The sequence below is a fragment of the Thamnophis elegans genome, chromosome 3 (assembly GCF_009769535.1).
Source record: "Thamnophis elegans isolate rThaEle1 chromosome 3, rThaEle1.pri, whole genome shotgun sequence".
Lineage (NCBI taxonomy): Eukaryota > Metazoa > Chordata > Lepidosauria > Squamata > Colubridae > Thamnophis > Thamnophis elegans.
This window is the reverse complement of record NC_045543.1, coordinates 123261229-123283265: the sequence shown is the minus strand read 5'-3', so window position 1 is coordinate 123283265 and position 22037 is coordinate 123261229. Positions and strand designations below refer to the sequence as shown.

Below are 22037 nucleotides of genomic sequence, written 5' to 3'. Positions count from 1 at the left end.
TCTATTGTGTGCTCGTTTATTTTACTGATGCATTTCCTTCAAAAATAATTGAGGTATCTAGCTGCAATTATGCATGTGCCTTCCATGGAAGAGGTCCCATAAAATGCAAACGTTTATTCCTCCGTAAACCGATATAACAGGAAGAATTTTTTGCCCCAAAACACCCAGAACGCCTAAAACAAACTTGCTTCTTTTCAGGGGGATGCAAGTCAACTCAATGGTGGGTAATGATTTAATTCCCCGATTTCTGGAACCACTTCCTAAAGCTTTGCCTTCCACCCAACGCTCAGAAGGGACTGACCTATGTACACCCCACCCCAAAAAGTATTGTTCTCCCACGTCGCCCCTGCCCGCCACTATCCCGCCCTTTATTTTGCATTGGCCGTAACCACCCTCCAAACCCGCCTCCCTCGTCTGCTCGGCGATTTCAGCGGCCTCGCTTCGCGTTCCTGACGAGGACGGAGGTAGTTTGTCCCTAGCGACGCTCCTTCCCGGAAGCAGCTGTTCGCACCATCATGGCGGCGGTGGTGCTGCTGCTGCGGGAGATCTCAATGACAACGGCTGCGGCGAGGCACCTGCTGCGCGGGGGAGGAGGAGGAAGAAGGAGCGAAGCTGTCCTCGCCCTTGGGGCCAGGTATCTATAGAAGGGGCGGGTGGCTCCTTGGCTAGACGGATCCTCCTACCCCATTGTATCTTCTTTCCCTACCCACTCGACCTCTGTTCCGCGAAAGTGGGAGAGGTGAAGGCGTTTAGCCTTCCAGGCAGCACCGGCAACGGAGCCCTGAGGATGCTTCGCCTCTCCGGCTGTAAAAGCTGCGCACCTCATTTGGAATCCCTTCAGGAGACCCCGGCGAAGAGGACGTTATCCCGCCTCTGCCATCTCTGGGGTTGGAGGGAGGGGTAGCGGAAGACAAGCTGTCAAAACAAAGCGGACGCTGCGGCATCGGAGAAGGAAAATGCTCCGAAATAGTAGAACTTCTCAGACGTGCGTGAAACGTTTTGCGTGTTGATCGGATTCCTCCTACACGTGGTTGTAGGCTGAAACAGGGAAGCTTGACATCCGAGCAATAGAGGCTATAGCGCTATATCGTTATCAGTCCAGATAGGATGATCACAGCAGTCATTCTGACAATGCTACCTTCCGCTGATTCTCTGTGTAAGGAGAAATGAATGGACAAGCATACTTTTTGTGTCTAGGATGAAGGTTATGTTTCCTAGAATATGGGTTGGTTTATTGATACATAAGACTTTCAGGGATGTGGTGGCTCAGTGGCTAAGACGCTGAGCTTGTAAGATTGGCAGTTCGGAGGTTCGAATCCCTAGCACAACGTAACTGTGAGTTCCAGTTACTTGTCCCAGCTTCTGCCAACCTAGCACTTTGAAAGCATGTAAAAATGCTTTGGTGAGGAACCACCTTTGGTGAGAAGATAACAGTGTTCCATGCGCCTTTGGCATTTAGAAATGCTGGCCACACGACCACAGAGACGTCTTCGGACAGCGCTGGCTCTTCGGCTTTTAAACAGAGATGAGCACCACTCCCTAGAGTCAGGAACGACAAGCACATATGTGTGAGGGGAACCTTTACCTTTTTAAGCCTTTCAAAGCTTCCCCTATTTGCAGTTCCCTTTCTTTTTTACATTCCAGGGTTTGTGAAAAAAGTGACCACTATCTGGACCACTCTGAATGGAGTCACTTTGTAAGGGAGCTGGGTGGAGTAAAAAAATAATAAAATGCTATTCTTTGATCCAACTGAATCAAATTTCATCTACAGAAATTTGCAAATTCCTTTCTTTTTTAGATTCCAAGGTGTATGAAAAAGTGACAACTACCTAGAAATAGTAACTATCCACTCAGGGTCACCTTATAGGGGAGATGTGTGTCAAAACAATTTAATAAAACGTTAGTTTTTCTAGTAAATAGCCAATTGAATCAAGTTTCATCTACAGAGATGATACTCTTAAAATTTCAAAACATAGAAGGGGGTATTTTTATCATGGTTAAGTGTCTAAGGAATCAGACCGCTCTTTAGATAGATTTTGATTTTTGTTCAGAAAGTGTAGATTTGCTTCTCAATGTAAAATTGTATATTTTTGTTATAAAGCAAAAATGATTATTTCACATAAGTAGCTGGTCTGTTATTTATGGGCAGTGTACTGCAAAAATTTGAGTTTTTGAGTGGACAGAAGTTTTATGCTTCCAATGCTTCCAATAGACCATTGTTTTTCTTCTCTAGAACAATATCGTTTGTAATTTTTTTCTTCCATTCCATCATTTCCGATTCTCTCTAAGACCTCAAGTTCCTGCATTTTCCCTGGCAAGGCTTTTCAGAAGTGGTTTGCCATTGCCTTCCTAGGGTTGAAAGAAATGAACGGGCTCAAGGTTACCCACCTGGTTTTGTGTTTAAAGTGGGACTAGAACTCACAATTTCCCAGTTTCTAGTACAATGCTTTAACCATTACATCAAACTGACTCTCATGATCTCTTTATTTCAATATAAAAAGTAGGCACAATTAGCAATAAAATTTCCTCCACCTGGAGTGTAAAACTATTTTTCTTAACTTTCCCAAGTGAAAGTTTTCAAAAATGTAAAACCACTGAAAACAATGTTGAAGAATTTATGTCATTTTATAGCCAAAATCCAATTAGCTCCAAGTATTTTATTACTGAAAATTAATACATAACATGACGTATATCCCAGTGTTATTTGGAATGTTGTAAAAACACCCTAATTGTATATGCCTGCATACAATATGATACTTTACAACAGGGCTGTCAAACCTGTGGCCTGTGGGCTGAATGTGTCATACGCTGGCCACGTTCAACACACGGTTTAGTGAAGGGGGGAAAGTCACAATACGTCACATAACGACGCCATGATGGCAAGTTTGACACCCCTGCTTTACAATAATGAAAAGGATGTCTTTACATAATGCAAATTGCACATTATGTTTCATACCATTCCTAAAAAGCTAAGCAATTCCTTGAAATGAAGCAATTGGTATGGTTGTTTGTATAATATTCCTTTAACATCTCTTAGGTAGTATAAAATCCGACCTTAGAAGCATACTTTAGGCTACTCTTAATTAAAAGCTAGTTCATCATTTTGTAAGAGAATGCTCATTTTCAAAGCTAAGATGGTAGTGTACACCTACTTGCTACCAAGTATCCATTAAATCAAAATGCAGAAAAACATATTATGAAGAATATATCATGAATATAATTAATTTGCAACCCAAATTCTACAAAGTTGTATTTCTTTATTTTTATACTTCTGATAATATTGTTCTCCAGTAGTCCTCTTTGACCAATCTGGTTTTTAAACCAGCCATTATATCGCAACTAGTCATTAACATTCCAAGAATGTTTTAATGAATGTTATTCATTACAAAGTACATATTTGGTTGTTGGTATGAGAAACCCCATCTCTAAGGTCTTTGTATCCAAAAAAACCTGGTATTTTCAAGCAGTATTTGAAATCAGTTTTTCAATCAGTAAGCTTGATGATAAGATTAAGACTAATAAAAGAATAATTTATTAAGTAATGTAGGAAATAAATTTAATTATATTTACATAGTTATTGAACTTTTACATTCAAATGTAATTATTTTAGATCAAGCTATAAATGCTCATTCAGCTGTTGCTGTCCAGTTTATAGTACAAAATCCACTTGATCCAGGAACTGTTCTCACCATTCTCTTATTCAGAGTAATAATTGTCTTTCAGTGTAGCATTGAAAATAGATCAAGTGCATTTCATTCAATGGCTAAAGAATTGAAATATTAGGTATATGGGTTATATAAGTTAACAATAACAAAACAATACTCTAATGATACTTAGCTTTACTTTTATATTTCTCATGCAATTGTTTTAAACCAGGAGTGTTAAACTCGATTTCATTGAGGGCTGCATCAGGGTTGTGTTTGACTTCAGGGGAACAGGGTGACCAACTTGATATCACTTGTGTTGGGGCACCAGTGGCGTCCTGAGTTCTCTGCCAGCGAAAACAGAGCTCAGAAGGGTCACCCGCCCTTCGTTTTCAGCTATGATGGTGTCCTGCAACCTTCTGCCAGCAAAAAAGGAGCTCAGCAGGGCCTCCAGCGGCTCTTGCAAGCTCCATTTTCAGTTACGACGGCCTCCTGCAACCCTCTGCCAATAAAAATGGAGCTCCATATTTGCTGGCAGAGGAACCACGGTCTGGTCCTTTGCTGTTTCCAGGGCAACTCCATAGGTCAGATCTAAGCCGGACATTGAGTTTGACACCCCTGTTGTAAACTAATGAGTAAATCCAGATTAATCTAAAGTCTTCTTCAAGTTAAGCTCAATTCCTGCTGATTTATGGACACATCCATGGCATTTTTAAGTGGTTTGATGGTTTTCTTTTTGATTTTTCCTTCTAACATTTCAATCCCCAGCTCTGCGTCCCCCATCAAAATACTAACCACACCTTTCCCCATTTAGCTTACCAGCCATGACAAATTCATTACACAGCTAAGTACATGCACATAACTCATTTGTAAAATATCCATGTCCTGTCATTAATTTGGGACCCTAGTAGAAAGGATTCATATATTCTGAGTATTTTAATGGAAAAGAATCCTTCTTTCTGATAAACAAGTAATTACCACTTTGAGTTCAACTCATAAACATTCAACATCCAGTATTTTTTTTAAAAAGTGTCATAATTTATTTTTAATAATTCAAATTCCACTTATTAATCTACCTGTCCCGATTTACATATTTAAGTATTTGATTTATATCCCACAATTTTAATTTGTAGAACTCAACGTGGCCTAATCCCTAAAGTTTATTAACTTGATTTCAGTGTGGAAAAGAGATGCTTTCAAATTTTACTTCACAGCTTTGCTAATGTTAGACCTGAAAGGGCCTATCATGTGGCCCTAGATTGTCAGTCATTGTATATATTCTATCTATGTGGTTTTCTTAATAAAAATACAAGATAGGTTTACCATTGCTTTTTTCCGCACAGTATAAATGAATGCTTTTGTTACTAAAGTGATAATCTGCTTCAGCATCTTCTTACATTGCTGCTGCTTGCTTGCTTTAGCTGGGCAGCCAGAATGATCTTCAAACCTACTGGGAATATATTCTCTTGGCAAATACTCCCTGCATTCTTTGCTCATCCCTCCTAGGAACGTGACCCGACAAAAGCGCGAACGTCAAAAGCGCGCCGACAAAACCGCGGCGCTAAAACCGTGATGTCAAAAGCGTGCCGACAACAGCGCGCCGACAGAAGCGCGATTTAAGTTAAGGTAAGGTTTAGGGTTAGGTTTAGGGTTAGGTTTAAGGTTATGTTTAGGGTTAGGTTTAGGGTTATTTTTAGGGTTAGGTTACAGCGCGCTTCTGTCGGCGTGCTGTTGTCGGCGTGCTTCAGCGCTCATTCGTCGGCGCGGTTTTGTCACCGCGGTTTAGTCAGGCGCGCTTTTGTCGTTCGCGCATTTGTGGTGGAACCCCTAGGAACACCTACTGCCACCATCACCACCATTATGATGAGACTTTACAAGACTTGGGGGGGGGGGGTCTGTGGTTACCTGAACATATTCCCAATAGCATTCTTTATTATATGGAAATCAGATATTTTTTATCACCACTTCATTTTTTTAAAAAATATTCCAATCTAGTCTGAGTCTTTAACAATATTCCGGCAGTCTTCCATCCAAATACTAATTAGGCTGGACACTTTATAGCTTTTATCAAAGTCAGCCGATACCTGCTAGGTATTGTTACAATGAGCCTCATATATTTAGAAATAAATTAAACAAATATTGAAATATTGAGAATTGTTTATGACATGTCTAGGTCAGCTTGACCCATTCAGTTCATTCAGGCCTTCAGCGGTGAATAATTCATGAGTATAAGTTCACCCTTAAGAGGAATTCTATTTAACTTGATCTGAGATGTCTAACCAGTCATGCTTCCAGCATAGGTTACCCCACATGACAATTAAAACAGTTTATCCTGTAAAACAGACCTGAAGCCAAACTGAAATAGATCCTGAAAATCATTCACATTTGATATTGCCTACAATTGATCAGCAATTACTAACTGGAACATCTGGCTAAAGGTTAGTTTGGTATCTAGCATTTACGTTTTAAAAGATGAATATATCTTTCATGACTGGGGAATTATTTAACATAAATAACAAAATGTTGCAGTTCTAAAGCATTCTGAACAGTGAAAGGACATAGCCTTTTCCAATGTGAGGTGGGTTGTAGAACATTAGCTTTTCATTCCTTGCACTTCTGGAATTAAATAATTTGACTTTTGAGTTACATTGTGATAATTAATGCACCCTTGGTATGATCTGAATATATTTGTGGGGAGACATTTGACATTTCAGAAAACACGCAGGGCAAAGCACGGGGTCACCTGTGGTGTTTTGGAAATAATATTTCCACCCCCGTTCTTCTCACAGTTTCCAGCAGTCAGCCCACAATTACAGAATTCCAGCACTAGTCAGTAGTTAAGAAATTGTTGAATGAGCACAATAATTGTTCTCTTTAATTTGTGTATCATATGAAAACTATTCTTGACATATTTTAGGTAAAGAAAGTTTGGAATCTGTTAGGATAGCTGCTTCTTGGTTAGCAAGTAGCTTTTTCTTAAGTACTGTATTGTTTCTTTTAATAGGTAACTATATGCATAAAGACTACTGATGATGAATTATTTAGACATCTGATACCAGGGAAGAATTTAAAACACCTCTTTAATGGTATCTATTATATTGAAAGGCTTCAGTTTTAAACTTTATGGAGTTGTTTGTAATATCCAGTTGAATGTCTTTTAATAGTGTGCTTTCTTAATAATGTATTTAGTACTTGAGGGGTCATGAGTTCAATTACAAAAGACAGGTGAACTTTCTATACAAATTGGTTTTGATATCTGAGACCACGTAGGTTCTTGACCTTAACAGCCAACGTTAAAATTAGGTTTATTTTGTTACATTTATTTACATCTCAGAAAAGCAGCATCTGCATATGTTTCAAGCTAATGTTATCTTAAAAGGCGAAAGTAGAGAATTATTCTTTTCATGTTGTTTGGGATATATGTGTGAGGACGAAAAAGAGTGTCAAGTACTCGGTGTTACCTAGTTTAATATATTTTTCAAGTCCATGTTTTTAATCCAATTTATCTTTAAAACATTTCACATTTTTTAACTCTAAAAGAGAAAAAAAACACAACTGAGCAGGTAGATTACTTTTTGTGAGTTGAGAAACTGTCAGATTAGGTTTGATTGGTGTTTGGATGGTAGATTCCATCGGATACTATAGTTGTAGACTAGACTGAGCAATAAAATAAAATAAAATATCCTGGAAAAGAAACCCACTCTGTCTTTTTATAACAACATTTTATGGATAAATCTATGAAATCACAAGGAATTGAATTGTACAGCAAAATATTAAGATAGATGTATGAATGTATAGAAGTTGTTTTTCAGCCTATTTGTCCTTGTTTTTATTATCCTGTACCATCTGCCATTATGACTGTTTTAATCATTAAACTAAGTCTTCTTTGTAATGATTTAAATCCAAATTTAAATATTTAATACCCAAGCACTTTGATCTGATAAATAGAGCAGTTGATAATGTCTTACTGTGAATTTTTTTTAAAAAATGGTGGAGATATAATAGAACTGAGATATACCAGAAATTGACTTTCAGAGCAGTTATTTATGTTCTTTGAAAATATTCAGTGAAAAAAAACCTCATCTGCGATAGATGATTTCTATTCCACTTCAGTATCTCTGTGCCCTTTTCAGTGTTCTGTAGATGATGGTGATATAGGTGATGGTTTTTATCTGCTATGGCTGGAAAAGAGAATTTTGGTGTCAATTGTTCATGCTTTAGAAACTTCTAGATTAAACTATTGTAATTATTTCTAGATGAGAAAAAAACAGTTCTGTAATTTCAGTAAGTGTAATTTGGCCCTGAAAATCTGTTGTTTGAGATTTGAACCAGGGTTAATTTTAAGTGCTAATAGTGTCTGTCTATGTGTTTGATAGGACTTTTGGAGACAGCCACAGAAAATACATTTTGTCATTAAAATAAGAATTACCAAGAAACTCTTTTCTTCTAATTTAAAATGGCTCCTTTTTAGCTCTCATATACTTGACTTTAACAGTGCTAATAGAAATCTGAAAATATGATTCACGTTCTGTGATACAATGCATTTATATGGTTCATATTATAGTCTTCTCTGAAATAATTTTTGAGGTTTTACTAAACAATTGCCTTAGTAATTTTAGTAATTGTTCATCAACTTCAGCTGAAACTGTCACCATTTTTTCAGAATTCCAGTGAGCAAGATTCCAAGCAGTAATTACTGAAAAATATAATTTGCTTATTCAGATATATTAAAGCAATTTTAAATGTGTTTCTTTGTTTATTTATTTATAAGTTTTATATGACTGTCCAACTTGTGTAATAATGGACAGTGTGCATCACATTTCCTAACATATTGTTAGGAAAACTAAATTATGGTTAAAGCTAGCAATATCAAGAACTACATGACAACTTTTTTTTCATGTCACCATGAATTAATAGTGTTTTGGTCAGGTATAATAGTGAAGCCTTGGATGTTCATTAAAGTTTAAGCAGTTCAGAGTGAAAAGGTACATTGAATAATTCTCCCTAGGAATGTCTTGCACTTTTTACATACATCCAGGTAAAGAAAGTTAGACAGGGCAATCCTGATTATTACTCAGAGGAGGTACCCACAGGTAACCTGAAAATTGTAGGTTAGACTGGGAATTGGTGTTTTTTTTTAATTCCCCATAAAAAGGCAAGTCACTTCCGTATCCTTACCAATAAAATGACATCAATGTCTCCATGTAACTCACCAGGAGTCCAGTTTGAAGAGGGAGTTTTATTACCACACAGAATCTCACAGAATGTAACTAATCACCAATGAATTCTTATAGTTCTAGCTTTGATTGGATTTCAACTGGATGATAAGATCAAGTTATGTTTTTTTTTTTAATTGCTCTGAGTTGGGCAAGATTTCCTTTGCAGTGGAAAGAGACAATCTCATACGGGTAAGCTGTTTACAGGCTGATTTTAGTTATTTAGTTATTTAATTAATTTGAAAGACTTATATGAGTGAGTGATTGTAGGCATTTGACAACAATAGCAACCAACATGCTGCCAAGGTGTGACTGAGAACACTCCTAAAACATGCATATTATTTACCAGAACAACTCTGTGTATTTGTAAAGGACAGCTCCATGTAGAATTCATAAGAGCAATTCAATTGGAAAGTCCCTGGAGTATGAATAATTGTGGGCAGGACCTCCCAGTCCATGAAGTGAGTAATTTGCACACAAAATGAATTGCTTCCTTGTGCAACCTCTCCTCCCACAACTTTGGTTGCCACCTGTTCTTCAAGTAAAAGGAGGACTTCCAAATCTGGCTGTGTGTGCAGAGTGCTGCTCCATCAAGTGTTGAAATGAAAAATCCCCAGATTTAGGGTACCCGAAGACTTCTCCCACATGCTAGGATTGAGTCATGGTCTGATTGTCGGTTTTTAGGTCCTTAAAGTCTATAGACACTGGATAAGTGTCTCAACAGAGTCCTTGTTTTAAAAATCTACAACTGAGTGTCTGTTAATAATTTTGACATTGACATTGTCTACTGGTAGATGTTAAATTGGGATGGAGAGAGAGCTGTAATGGTACAGGGCAATGACATTGGGGGACAGGTGGTAGAGCCTACAGAAGGTATGTGGGCATGGCATCTCAGAAGGTACCCTTCCTAGTTTTTGGATTATAAAGGTAACTGGTGTGTGTGTGTCTTGGATGAGAAATGAAACATTTTCAAGGAAAAACTAAAGAAAGTTCAGTTGTCTTTTGAAAAGCACCTTTGGGACAATCATGACCTGGTTGGTTGAGAATCTCCATAAACAGTCATCCACAAATGTGGCCAATGCTTTTATGATTCTATGACCCGGCCTAAAACCTGTCTGAAGACTCTAGATAACTGATTTCTCCAGAGCCTGTTGAACTGAGCATCTAGCACCTCTAACAAGTTTTGTTTAAAAAGAGAAATTCTTAAGAGATTGAGTGACAGTTATTAAACACAGTTAAGGAGAGGTGGACGACAAGTGGCACCAACTCCTGTCACAAAGAGGTATTAACTGCCTTTTGGAACCAATTGCATAACACTATTGAGGAGGTCTTGACCAGGAGAGACATAAATCCAGAACTCAGGTGGTAGAGATCATAATATCAAGGACTCGATTTCTTCAGGAATAACAAGCAGAATCTTGTCCCAGATAATGGAACAAAATCATATATCAGTCACTTTTATAAAACCAGCTGGCATTCAACTCAGAGTGAATCTAACCAATTAGTCTACAAAGTGACCCAGTAAGGACTCCGTAGCCTTCCTTGTACCCAAAAGGGATCTGATCATCTGAAATAAGGCTACAGACCATTACCTTCAGGTTCATGAGAACGGAGAAATACCCCCATTTCACTACCTTTATTACCAAAAATAATTCCTAATGTAGACATTTATCTGTGCCCAGTAGGATTCGTTCTTCATCTTGTTTCAGTACTGCTCTAGGTCAGCAATCCTCAATTGCGAGTCATATGGCCTCCTTAGAGCCCAAGGGTATTTGAAAGGGGAGCACAGGTGAAAAACATGTAATAGGAGGTCATGGCATGTATCAAGGGTGCCACAGAGAAACAAAGTATATAATACTGCAAATGCTGCCTTGCAGACATCAGAAAACACACCAGTTACCATCTTATGTCCATATCTAGTGATGGGTCCTGGACACTGGAGAAAAACAAGGATGGAAGGGGATCACAGATGGTAAAAGATTGAGAAACACTGTTCTTGGCATATCTTGCTTCCAGAGTACATTACAGGATTCATGGTCACAAAGACAATCCAATTCAAGGCTGTCATCACTTGCTCATTCAAAGCTGCAATTAAGACTTCAGTTAAACCGTGCATCGTTGCTATGAAAATCATTATTATATTTGTCTGTCTCTATTTTTTCCTTGGACAAATCAATTTTTCACTTTAAATCTTGCATTGCAGGCCTCTGAAGACTTCCACATGGCAGCTGGCACAGGACCAAGATACACAAGTTATCACAGTTGATCAAAATTTGGTAAGGCTTTTCTGATGTATATATTCCCTTGAAGATATTTCTGTGTATCAGGTACTACGAATTGTATACCGTAGTTGGGAATCAGTGTAAGTGCAATTGCCAGATATCAAAGTTCTTCGATTAAAATACAAACTATAGTAACTTATCAAGAGGCATTCAAGTTTAATAAGGGTGCATGGAGGACTCCACACATTTAATCACGTATTATGAAATTATGTATTATAACTACAATGGTACCGTGGGACTTGTCATTAATTGGTTCCAGGAAGCACAACAAGTACCAAAAAAGACAAGTACCAAACTAAGGAATAATATATTAGTTATGAGCCAACTGACAAGTTCTAGTTTGCTTGTCAAGTATCAAACAAATGAGTATCGGGGCAAAATGTGTCGAGTACTAAATTCAATGAGTTTTAAAGCAGTCAAGTACTGGCGTACCACTATACCTGTATTATGTTTAGGAAGAAATGTATTAATATGCAATTTGCCATATTAAAATACTTTTCTGAATGAAATCATGAAGTCATACATGATTCAATAATGCTTATTAAAATTAATTGTTAGATTTACCCTTTTTAAAGAAATGTAACAAAAATGCCCCTTATAAATCGATTGTAAAATCTGCTCATATATTCTGCCCAAAATGTGCATGAAGGATCACAATCAGAAACAACTGTATCGTATTCTTTTGCTAATCATTACCAGTTCATAATTTTTAAGTTCCAGTATATTACAATGTGTGGCTTCTTACCAAAACAATGATGCTGTAATATTTATGCCTATATTATTCATTAACTGGATGGTTTTTTTGTAAAGCATTGAAGGGACTTGATATATCATGGCTTACATAATAATCTCCATTGACATTGCTGTGTTTTAATTTTGGAGGTGAAAAATAGTAACAAATCTCTATGAAAGCAAACATGAAACACACTTAGAATAGATCTGTATAAAGTCACTTTAAAAAAATGAATTTTGAAAGCTTACAATAATAACGGAGGTTTCAACAGGGATAATTTTGTCACTATAGACTACTATTTTGACACAATGCAAGTTCAGTAATGTATCTAATTTTTATTGGTGGTGATGATTTGTAACTGCCATTTGATAAATTTAAAGTTTTAAGCAGAAGGAAGTGTTCTTATTTTTTTTCATCTTATTAGGATGGCTGGATTGGGATGCAAGAAAGTAAGGAAAATAGGTAACATTAAGGGAAGTTTGTTTTGTTATTTGAATTCATTGCTGTTATAATTGATGTAGAGAAATTTTCACTATTCATTTTTTGGGCATTAAATATAAAAGAGATGACAGTTTAATTGAATACATGGCATTTCTCTTTAATAATGTATACTTCAGTTGCACTTTGTTTTTTTCTCAAATATTTTAGCAGTTGCAGTCTTAGCTTTTCAAGTTGAAGCCAATGTATTGTATAATTTTAATTGAATTATTTACTAGCTGCAACTAATATTTTTCCTATTTTCTTCTGTATAGTAATAATTCTTAGAATTAGTAAATGAGGCAACATTTTGTAATAACTTCTAGAGTAGGACTCAAAATGTGGGACTGACTCCATTTCACAAATGATTTTTTCTATTGGATGATTTCATTTAACGTAAATGAATAGAATTCTATATCTAGTAGAAAATTATTTTACTACCTTTTAAGTTAGACCAAAGGTCCAGAAACTGAAAAAGATTTTTGGATGACAAGCAAAACATTTCCAAGGAAAAAAACCAAGAAAGTCCATTTGCTTTTTATAAAAGCACCTAAGGGACAACCATGAACTGTTTATGTGTGTATGTCTAGGAAGCTAAAGTGGAAGAATTCTAAAATATAGCATTCTTATTTCCTACTACTTAACAGCAAGCTACATCTAAACCATCAATTGGAGTTCTAAGATCTGGGGGGTGGCCTAAAGAGCTGAAAGCTATTTGATCTTATCTGTTTTCAGGTGGCTCCTATAGGGTTTCTCTGTTGCTGATGTGAGATTTCTGTGATGATTTCCCTCAGTGAAGCTTAAAATGATTTACTGCCTCACATATGAAACAAAAGTAGTTCAAATGCTATTGTTTCCCCTTGTATGTTGCATATGGTTTTCCTTCAACTGTTTCTGCAGACTTTTGGCCTCAGTCACCATGTCAGTATGTCTTTTAATCCAGCTCAAATTTTGAATTTATTGGTAGTATTATTTCATTGTTTTTCCATTTAAAACCAGAAACATATAGAAGTAGCTCTCTTTATTCAGTTTTATGCTAAAATAATATGTATGTAGTAGATACAATGAGATTATTGTTAATATTAGTGTCCAATTATCACTAAACTTGCATCATAAATATGATTGTAAATTTTTCTGTCAGAAAAATCTTCCTATAATATTGAAAGTAGAATTCCTAACATGCTAGTTTCCCTACTTTTCCATAAGGAAAAAAGAGAGGAAACATTTTCCAAAATTATGGACTTCAGTCAGAAAATATTCTGATATAGATTTGACCAGTTAATCACAGCAGTATGTGCTCTTATGTATAAAAGGAAGGATATTATAATACTTCTTAATAGGTACTAGCACTTTTATATCATCTGTGTATTCCAGTCTCAGACAGTCTGTTCTGACCTAGGCTTCCCAAGAGCATGAAGCAAACTCCTGGTCATAACAAAAAAAACCCTTTTATTAATTTACTGTGAATTCTGCTCATTCACATCCAGCAAAGTCTTTTAAGGGAGGATTTACAGTCACAGACCTCTTCTAGCTTGGAGAGCTGACAAGCCGATATCTGCAAAACTTGGCAAGGAATCTCGGAGAGTCACAAACCAATTAAGCAAACTAATTGTCTCCTGCAAGCTTCACTCCCCTTTTGCTCCTCTTTTATTTCCTCTGGGAGGTGCCAGTCATCGTCCATTTGTGGCCTTACTCCCAAGTCAACCCCTGTTCTTTAGCTATTCCCTTTGTCTGGCAACTCTGTGCATGTGCACACTGGGAACAGGCTCCAGCCGTTCGTCTGCCTCACTGATGTCTGACTCTGAAGGCAGCTGATAACTGGCATATGGCTGTGGCCCCCTCTCTGCCTCCGACACAGAGCCCTCATCAGAGCCTTCCCCAGACTGCAGGACTGACACATGTTCCTTCCCAACCTTCTCACTGTCCGAATCTGCTGGCAGCTCCGCTGGCAACTAGCAAGCCACAACACAGTCCAGGCTACCTTTGGTAAACTAACTCAGCTCAAGTTATCTTAGAGGATGGCTTTAAGTTCAGTTCATCTTTTATTCATAGAATGGAGAAGGCAGATTTTATTCTCTTCTAATCAATGGTTTGCCCATCCACTAATAATAGTGAGGACCAGCAAGACTATTTTTCATGGTCTCTCTTTCGGGGGGGGGGAGGGAGGCGTGAAAGCATTTCTCTGATCCTTGTTTGCTTCTTTGATCTGCTTGACCTCAGCCTGCAGACGAATGAATACTGCCAGTTGAAATATTTGTCTTTATTTGGGTTGGTTTTGCTTAGAGGCCTAAAAGGAAAGTTCATTATGACTTTTGTGTGGAAATTTCTTGTAGACTTCAGTAAATGTTCTGGAGCTTAGTGACATATGATAATGTAATAAAATGTGTTCATTGTTTTAAGGTTGATGGCTATGGATTTCTTGGTAAAAAAAATTAAACTGATAACCTTTTGAAAGGCAAGGATAACATAAACTGATAGTACAATTTACCATTAGGAAATTGAAGGAGTAAGTACCAACTTGGTACCAATAGTCAAAGGTTGTAAATTAAGCTTATAAAGTGAAAAGGACAACTACATTGGAATGGGCTTTTATGATTTAGAATTTGGGGCTTTATTTTCTTCTGGGACTCAAAATCAGAACACATTCAGAAACTTTCTGTTCTTGAATTCTACATTATGGCTTTTATTAGAATTAAAAAGTTACAAAATAACTTTTATTAAAGAACTTTAGAAATCTTGTAAAACAAATTTATGCTCCACCCCCGTGTGGGACAAAACAAATATGTCAATGAAATTCTTGGAGTCATGTTATTCCTTAAATATCCTTGGAAACAATACAGTATACAAATTAGCTTATGCTGTGCCATCAGATATGTGATGTGGTAGCAGAATTACAGAAATGTAGACACATGGATAGGAAACAAATAGATTGCATTTGTTGATACCTAACAGTCTAAATATGGAACAGGCCCCAGACTTTTGTACTACTACTCTACTTCCAGTGGTGCAAGCCAAGCCACTCATATTACTTACTGAAGATTTATCTCAAATGGACTGTCCAGTTCAATCCAACTACATATGCTGCAATGCTGTTTAGTTGGGCTAATCGGTTGCTTGCTACTCACCCCAACACTGAATAACACTCCTCAGGAATACCTTGTATAGCCAAGAACAATATTGTTGTTGCTTAATTTGTGTTATGAGTTCTGTTTGTTTTCCATTTTTAGCTACTGAAGATTTGCTTTACTGTTCTGTGTCCATCCAAATATATTTTTGTAGCTAGTACCAGTTCAAAGCATAGTTGAGGACAGCTGTACCTTGGACACAGGCAGTGGAAGGATTATAATAACCTTATGACCAAAGCTTTGTATTTAAATTGAAGGTTGTGTCATTGACAAAAGAGCCTTTTCTTCTCTGTCTTTGAAAAAGATTTACTGAAATAAAATATAGGGAGAAAATGTAGTCTTTGTGAAATAAATTGGCAAATGAGAGTGCAACTTTGGTTATATGTACCTTATTTTTCAGAGTATAAGACGCACCAGAATATAAGACGAACCAAGGTTTTGAAGAGGCATTTTTTTAAAGTAGGTAGGTAGAAAGAGTGATAGAGAGGGAGAGAAAGAGAGAGAAATAGGGAGAGTAGGTAGGGAGAGAAAGAGAAAGTAGTTAGATAAGTAGGTAGATAAAGGAATAGAGAGAGAGAAAGAGAGAGAGAAAGAGAGAAATACAGTAGGTAGGTAGGGAGAGAGAGAGTGTGTGTAGGTAGGTAGGAAGAGAGATAGAGAGAGAAATAGAGATAGAGAGAAATATAGTAGATAGGTAGGTGTTTATGCTGGCACAGCACTTGATCAATGTAATTCTCATCAATCAGTTAAAAAGCTTTCCAAAAGGGGGAAAAAAAGTTTTTGCACTCTGCAAACCTCACGAAAATGGGCCCTTTTTTTTTTTTTTTTCAAAAAAAGGCATGAATAGCCTTGGGGAGGCTTGCAGGGTGCTCCTGGGGGGGGGGGAACCAAAAATAAGCAAAAATAGCCCTTTTTTGCTAATTTCTGCCCTCCCCAGTCTCCAGCTCTCTGGAAGCCTCCATAAGGGTATGCATGGCCATTTTGGTGAAGGGGCGGGGCTTCAGGAGACAAAAAATGCTGTATTCGCTGTGTGACCCACCCAGATTTTCAGCCTCTTTTTTGTGGAAAAACAGTGCGTCTTATACTCTGAAAAATATGGTACACTGTATTTTCAAATAACTTTTAAATTATTTATATTTCTATTGTTTTATTTCAACATGATTCTTATATTTACATAAGAAAAAGTTCAATCAAGTTTTGCATTTTTGCTACATTTATTAACAACATTTTTCTATTATGTTTAGTGTGTGATTCCTTCCTTCCTTCCTTCCTTCCTTCCTTCCTTTCCTTCTCTGTCTTTCTTTCTCTGTCTCTCTTTCTTTCTTTCTTTCTTTCTTTCTTTCTCTCTTTCTCTTTCTTCTTTACATTTTTCTAATATATTTCAGGCTATAGGAATACAGTATATAAATATGTGTATGCATTCGTGCACACACACACACAATGGGAAATTGCTGAATGTCTTCTGTCTTCTGAATGGGTTGAATCTGAGGAATATAATTAAGAATTGTGGCTGTCTTCCAATGAAAGTTAATTCTCAACAGTAAACCTGATACTAGATCTGTCTACCTACCCACCCACCCCCACCAAAAAAAAGGGTGTGTGTGTGAATCTGGGATAGAAACTGAAATACCTTTCTAATAGAAAATTACTCTTTATTGCAAAAAGACAAGAAAAAGATGGAACAAACCCCCCCCCCCAAATTAATTATTAGAAATAGAACTTGATAATGAACAGTTTCTGCAATTCTTTCGTAATAGTTTCTTAGCTTTTTGTATCAACCAAACCAGCATCAGAAGTTCCTGGATTCTTATGTACTTACATAATTTTTACAACATTTTTCTGTGTCTAATTTAATCTAGAATAATCCGGAATTACCAGCCCCCACCAGCCCCAATTTCATGACAGCTACCTGTCTTGACAGTGTTGATAGGCAGAAACAGAATCTGTAAACCCGGTTACAAAACAAAGAAATATCAGTGTTAAATTGTTTGAAGTAGAACAATCTGGAATGGAAGTGGTTTGAGAAGCTTTACTTATAAATAAATTTCAAATATGCAGTCAATTAGATGGAATTAACCATCATAAATACTTTTTCCTGACTATTTCTCTATCTCAATTCTTGGAATATTTGTAAATGTTTGTTAACTTTGTGAGATTGCCAAGGTTTTAATCTTCAAAAATTATTCACTACCTTTGTTTCCTGCTACTTGATTTCAAGTTTCCTCCAGCAACAGTCATTTTTTGCAAGATTCTTAAAATTATTGGCTTATTTGTCCCAAAGATGTTTTCTCAAAAGGCAACTGGACTTTCTTTTTCCTTGAAGACATTTCACTTCTCATCCAAGAAGCTTCTTCAGTTCTCTTCAGAGCTAAGGACAACCATGACCTGGATGACTAAGAATCTCCATAGACATACTTGTTTATTTGACAGCATTTGGGTGCTTTAAAAGAATATTGCTATTCTTGCTTAATCATAGTCAGTGTTTCAGAACAAATCTGTGTAATGGATTGTGAGCATGTCTGTCCTAAGGAACTGATTAATTGTGTTTGTTTAAAAAAATCCTTGAAAATAAGAAAAGGAACAAACAAATTAGGTCAAAAGTAGTTGTAAGTTGTTCAGTCGTTTTGGATAGAAGACCTTATATGCTAAGAATAATTCCCTGCTAATGATGAGACAAAATTCAGGATCTGAATATAGATCTCTAGTCCAATCCTTTAATCACCCAACCGGTTCATAGCTAAAATTCAATCCATTTCAGTTTATAGTTAGATACCATGTCATGAGATCTCAGTATACTTACTTGAGATATAGATGCAATAAAAGATCTGATGCTTGGAGGCTTTAAGGTTTGGGACAGAAAAACAAAACAAAAGAAGAAGTTGAGTCCCATCAAGACTGAATCATTGTGTGACCAGAAACTGGCTCTAACAATAATTGCAGAAAGAAAACAGACAGAACGGTGGAAGCAAAATTTATTTACAAATAAGGCTCTGTTAATGCAGGTAATCCTCAGTTAATAACAATAATTGCGTCTGGAATTTTCATTACTAAGCAATGGCAAAGCATAATGTCAGGTGACATCATTTAGTGAGAACAGTTGGAACAGTCTTGGTTGCCGTTGTTAAGTGAGCATTGCAGGTCATTAAGCAAGGACCTTCTCACAACTTCCTACAGCTTCCAACAAATAATGTTAGTATGGAAGAAGGCAACAAGTTGTAGGTCCCAGGTGGCTTGCAGTCAGGTTAGCAGGCAGGTAATTGGCTTCCCCACTGAGGGCAATGGGGAAAGAAACAATGAATGGAAACTAATCAAGGAAAGAAGCAACCTTGAATTAAGGAGAAATTTTCTGACAGTGAGAACAATTAACCAGTAGAACAGCTTGTGGGAAGTTGTGGGAGCTTCACCACTGGAGGTTTTTAAGAAGAGACTAGACAGTCACCTGTCTGAAATGGTATAGGATCTCCTGCTTGAGCAGGGGCTGGACTAGAAGACCTCGAAGGTCAATTCCATTCTATTCCGATTGATTGATTGATTGATTGATTGATTGATTGACTGACTGACTGACTGACTGACTTTGGTTGTGGGAAGCCAGGAGAAGAGGTCACAAATGGCAATCACGTGACAGTGGGATGCTGCAACTATCATAAATGCAAGTCTGTTGCCAAGCACCCAAATTGCAATCCTGTGCAACAGCTGGAACTTTGAGGACCAGTTGTAAGTATACTTGTTCAGCGCTGTCACAACTTCAGACAATTTCTGAACTAATGGTCAGTAAGCAAGGACTAGTTATAGCTGTTTTTGTTTTCTATGATATCACCTATCACTGTTAACCTTTTGGGCACCAAGTGCCAAAATTGGAGTGTGTGCATGCTGGAACCCAGAAGAGAACAGCTGGCCAGAGCGCATACTCATGATGGAACCCGGAAGAGCAGCTGGCAATGGTATGCATACCCACAGAGAGGGCTCTGTGTGTCACCTCTGGCACTCGTGCCATAGGTTCACCATCACACGCCTATCATTTAGGGACATGGTTATTTACATACGTTTAAAAAAAATACTTAGTAGAAACAGTACAATATTTTGCATGTTTTTTTGTCTGCCACAAATTTTCAAAAGTGTTCTTAAAATAGATATTAAAACTTTCACAATGACCAGAATACTACCTTTTGATATAATGTACACTTCTTTCATAGTAAGTACAGTTTGATTGTAACTTGTAAATGTTTGTCTACTGCAGAAAACACTGCAAAGTAACATTAAGAAAAGAAAAACAAACATGATAATTATGCAGGTATTAAAGCCATCCTCTATGCCAATGCATGCATATTTATATCTAGATAAATATATTCACTTTAAAAAAAAAAAAGATTGCTAATTTATTGCAATTCATTACTTGTCAATTAATTCCCTCTTTAATTAGAATAACATATCTCAATTCAGCCTCCGGTGCTTGCTGCCACTTGCTTTTGTAAGTAATTACTGTGATTAAACATGTGGCAGTGTTAGCTAGCTCAGCTAACTGGCTAGTGATACAGAGCTTTCTGTAAAATGACTGCAGGCAGCGAGTATTCTGCTAGACGACAGTCTATATCTGTAACTGTCACAGTTCAAATAACAAAATTAAAATATATATATAAAGAGTTTTATTGTTTAAAAGGAATACATTTTAATTGAAAAGAAATGCACATATTCTTCCTCATTGCAAAAACTAATCTGACAGATTTTTCAGAGGATAAGACTATTATTTTGAATTACCAACCTGACTTTTTTTTCCTGCCTATTATATTTGCATTTGGCTTGCAAAGTGAACAGAAGTTTTATTTTGCCTGTTCAATTTCACATTGGCACTGCTATCTCTTGGGGTATAGGAACAAATTAGACTGAGCTTTTTTAAAAAAAAAATCTCAAGTGTCTGTTTTGTCTGGATTTTTCTCATAGAAGGTTCTTGTGCAGATATTTCAAGGCTTTAGTCTGGAGCACTGGGTCAAAGGATATTTCTCTTTGAAGGGCAGACAGGAGTCTTTTTTAATTCATGAGTTTCTTTGCTTTACATCAAAGAATAACTCAGAGGGTAGTGTGATGGCAGTTCGGAGCAGTCTTTTAAATGTTTAATGTTGAATACATATGTTTAGTTCTTAATGTTGTTCAGTTTGAAATATGTATTTTGCAAGACATCTATTTTATTTTTTGTGTTTGACTGCTGTTTATATTAATAAAATTTCTGTGATACTCCATAACTTTGGAAAAATTAAATATTAATAAAATTAAAAGTTAGCAATAAATATTTATTATAATATAAAACATAGTATCAGTAAAGGTGTTTAAGCAGTAAAATTAAATACAACTAAGTCTAACATTTTAAGAAGCCATGATCTCAAAAAGCATACTAAAGAGCAGTAGTTTTTACCTGGTACTAAAGAAAATTCAGATAGATCCTATCTAGTAAGGCCATTCCCCCCACCCTCTATCCCCAAAAGGGGGCCTCTTTCTGTTATCTACAATCGGCAGGCTCTCACAGTAGGGTTACATTTGAAGAACAATGCCTGATAATGACATGCTCTATTTAGGAGTTATAGGAAGGGGGAATTCTGATGATTTTTTTTAAATAAAAACACAAAGTATCCTTTTTAAAAAATACAAAACTATGAGAAAAAAATAAGCTAGTATAAGAACAAATAATGAGATTTACAGCTCAATTAAGAAAAATGTTAATCTAGCAGATAATGAATGAATGATTATTTCATTCATTCAATTCTCGTTATTTGCTTGATTAGGTTTTAAAGAGAATTTTTTTAAAAAAATGCTGTGCTAGTCCAAAAAATTTAAAAGTATTTCAACATAATCTGTATTGTTAAGTGCATTATAAAGCTTTTTTATATTATTGAGATTGTCTCCCTATTAAATAGAAATAAAGATATAATGTTATTCAGATGTTTTAATTATAATTATTGAGACCTAGATATTATGAAGGAATAATGGGACTTGACTCATTTGAAACTAAATTTGCACTTGTGACCGTTTGTTTTGTTTTACTAAACATTTTCAATTCAACTTCCTTTTATAGTTAATGATTCTGTGAAATCCTCATATCTGTACTTTTATACAGGTAGTCCTAGAATTACAATAGTTCATTTAGTGACCAAAGTTACAATGGTACTGAAAAAAGTGACATAACTATTTTTCTCACTTACATCCATTGCAGTATTCTAAAGGTCATGAGATCAAAATTGAGATGCCTGGCAACTAACTCATATTTATGATCGTTGCAGTGTCCCAGGGTAATTTAATCCCCTTTTGCAACCTTCTGGCAAGTAAAGTGGGGAAGCCAGATTCATTTAACAATCATGTTACTAACCTAACAGCTGCAATTATTCAGTTAACTGTGGCAAAGTCGTAAAATGGGGAAAAATTCATTTAACAAATGTCTCATTGAGCAACAGAAATTTTGGGCTTGATTATGATCGTAAATCAAGCACTACTTGTATTGATTACTTGGAACTTTTAAAGGCAATAATCAAGCAATTGGAAAAGAACCAAAGATCAAAATCCAAAAGATAACC

The 22037-nt window shown here is 36.4% G+C and overlaps 1 protein-coding gene across 1 annotated transcript in view; it reads left to right on the top strand.

Annotated features, from left to right (window-relative positions):
- Positions 1-461: 461 nt before the first annotated feature.
- The window catches only part of NDUFS4 (NADH:ubiquinone oxidoreductase subunit S4), a 40076-nt gene continuing 18500 nt past the window's right edge, over positions 462-22037 (top strand). Inside the window, exons 1-2 of the mRNA XM_032214083.1 lie at positions 462-634; positions 11064-11136. Of these exons, the coding sequence (XP_032069974.1) occupies positions 516-634; positions 11064-11136 (192 nt within the window). The 5' untranslated portion in view covers positions 462-515. The remainder of the gene's footprint in view (positions 635-11063; positions 11137-22037) is intronic.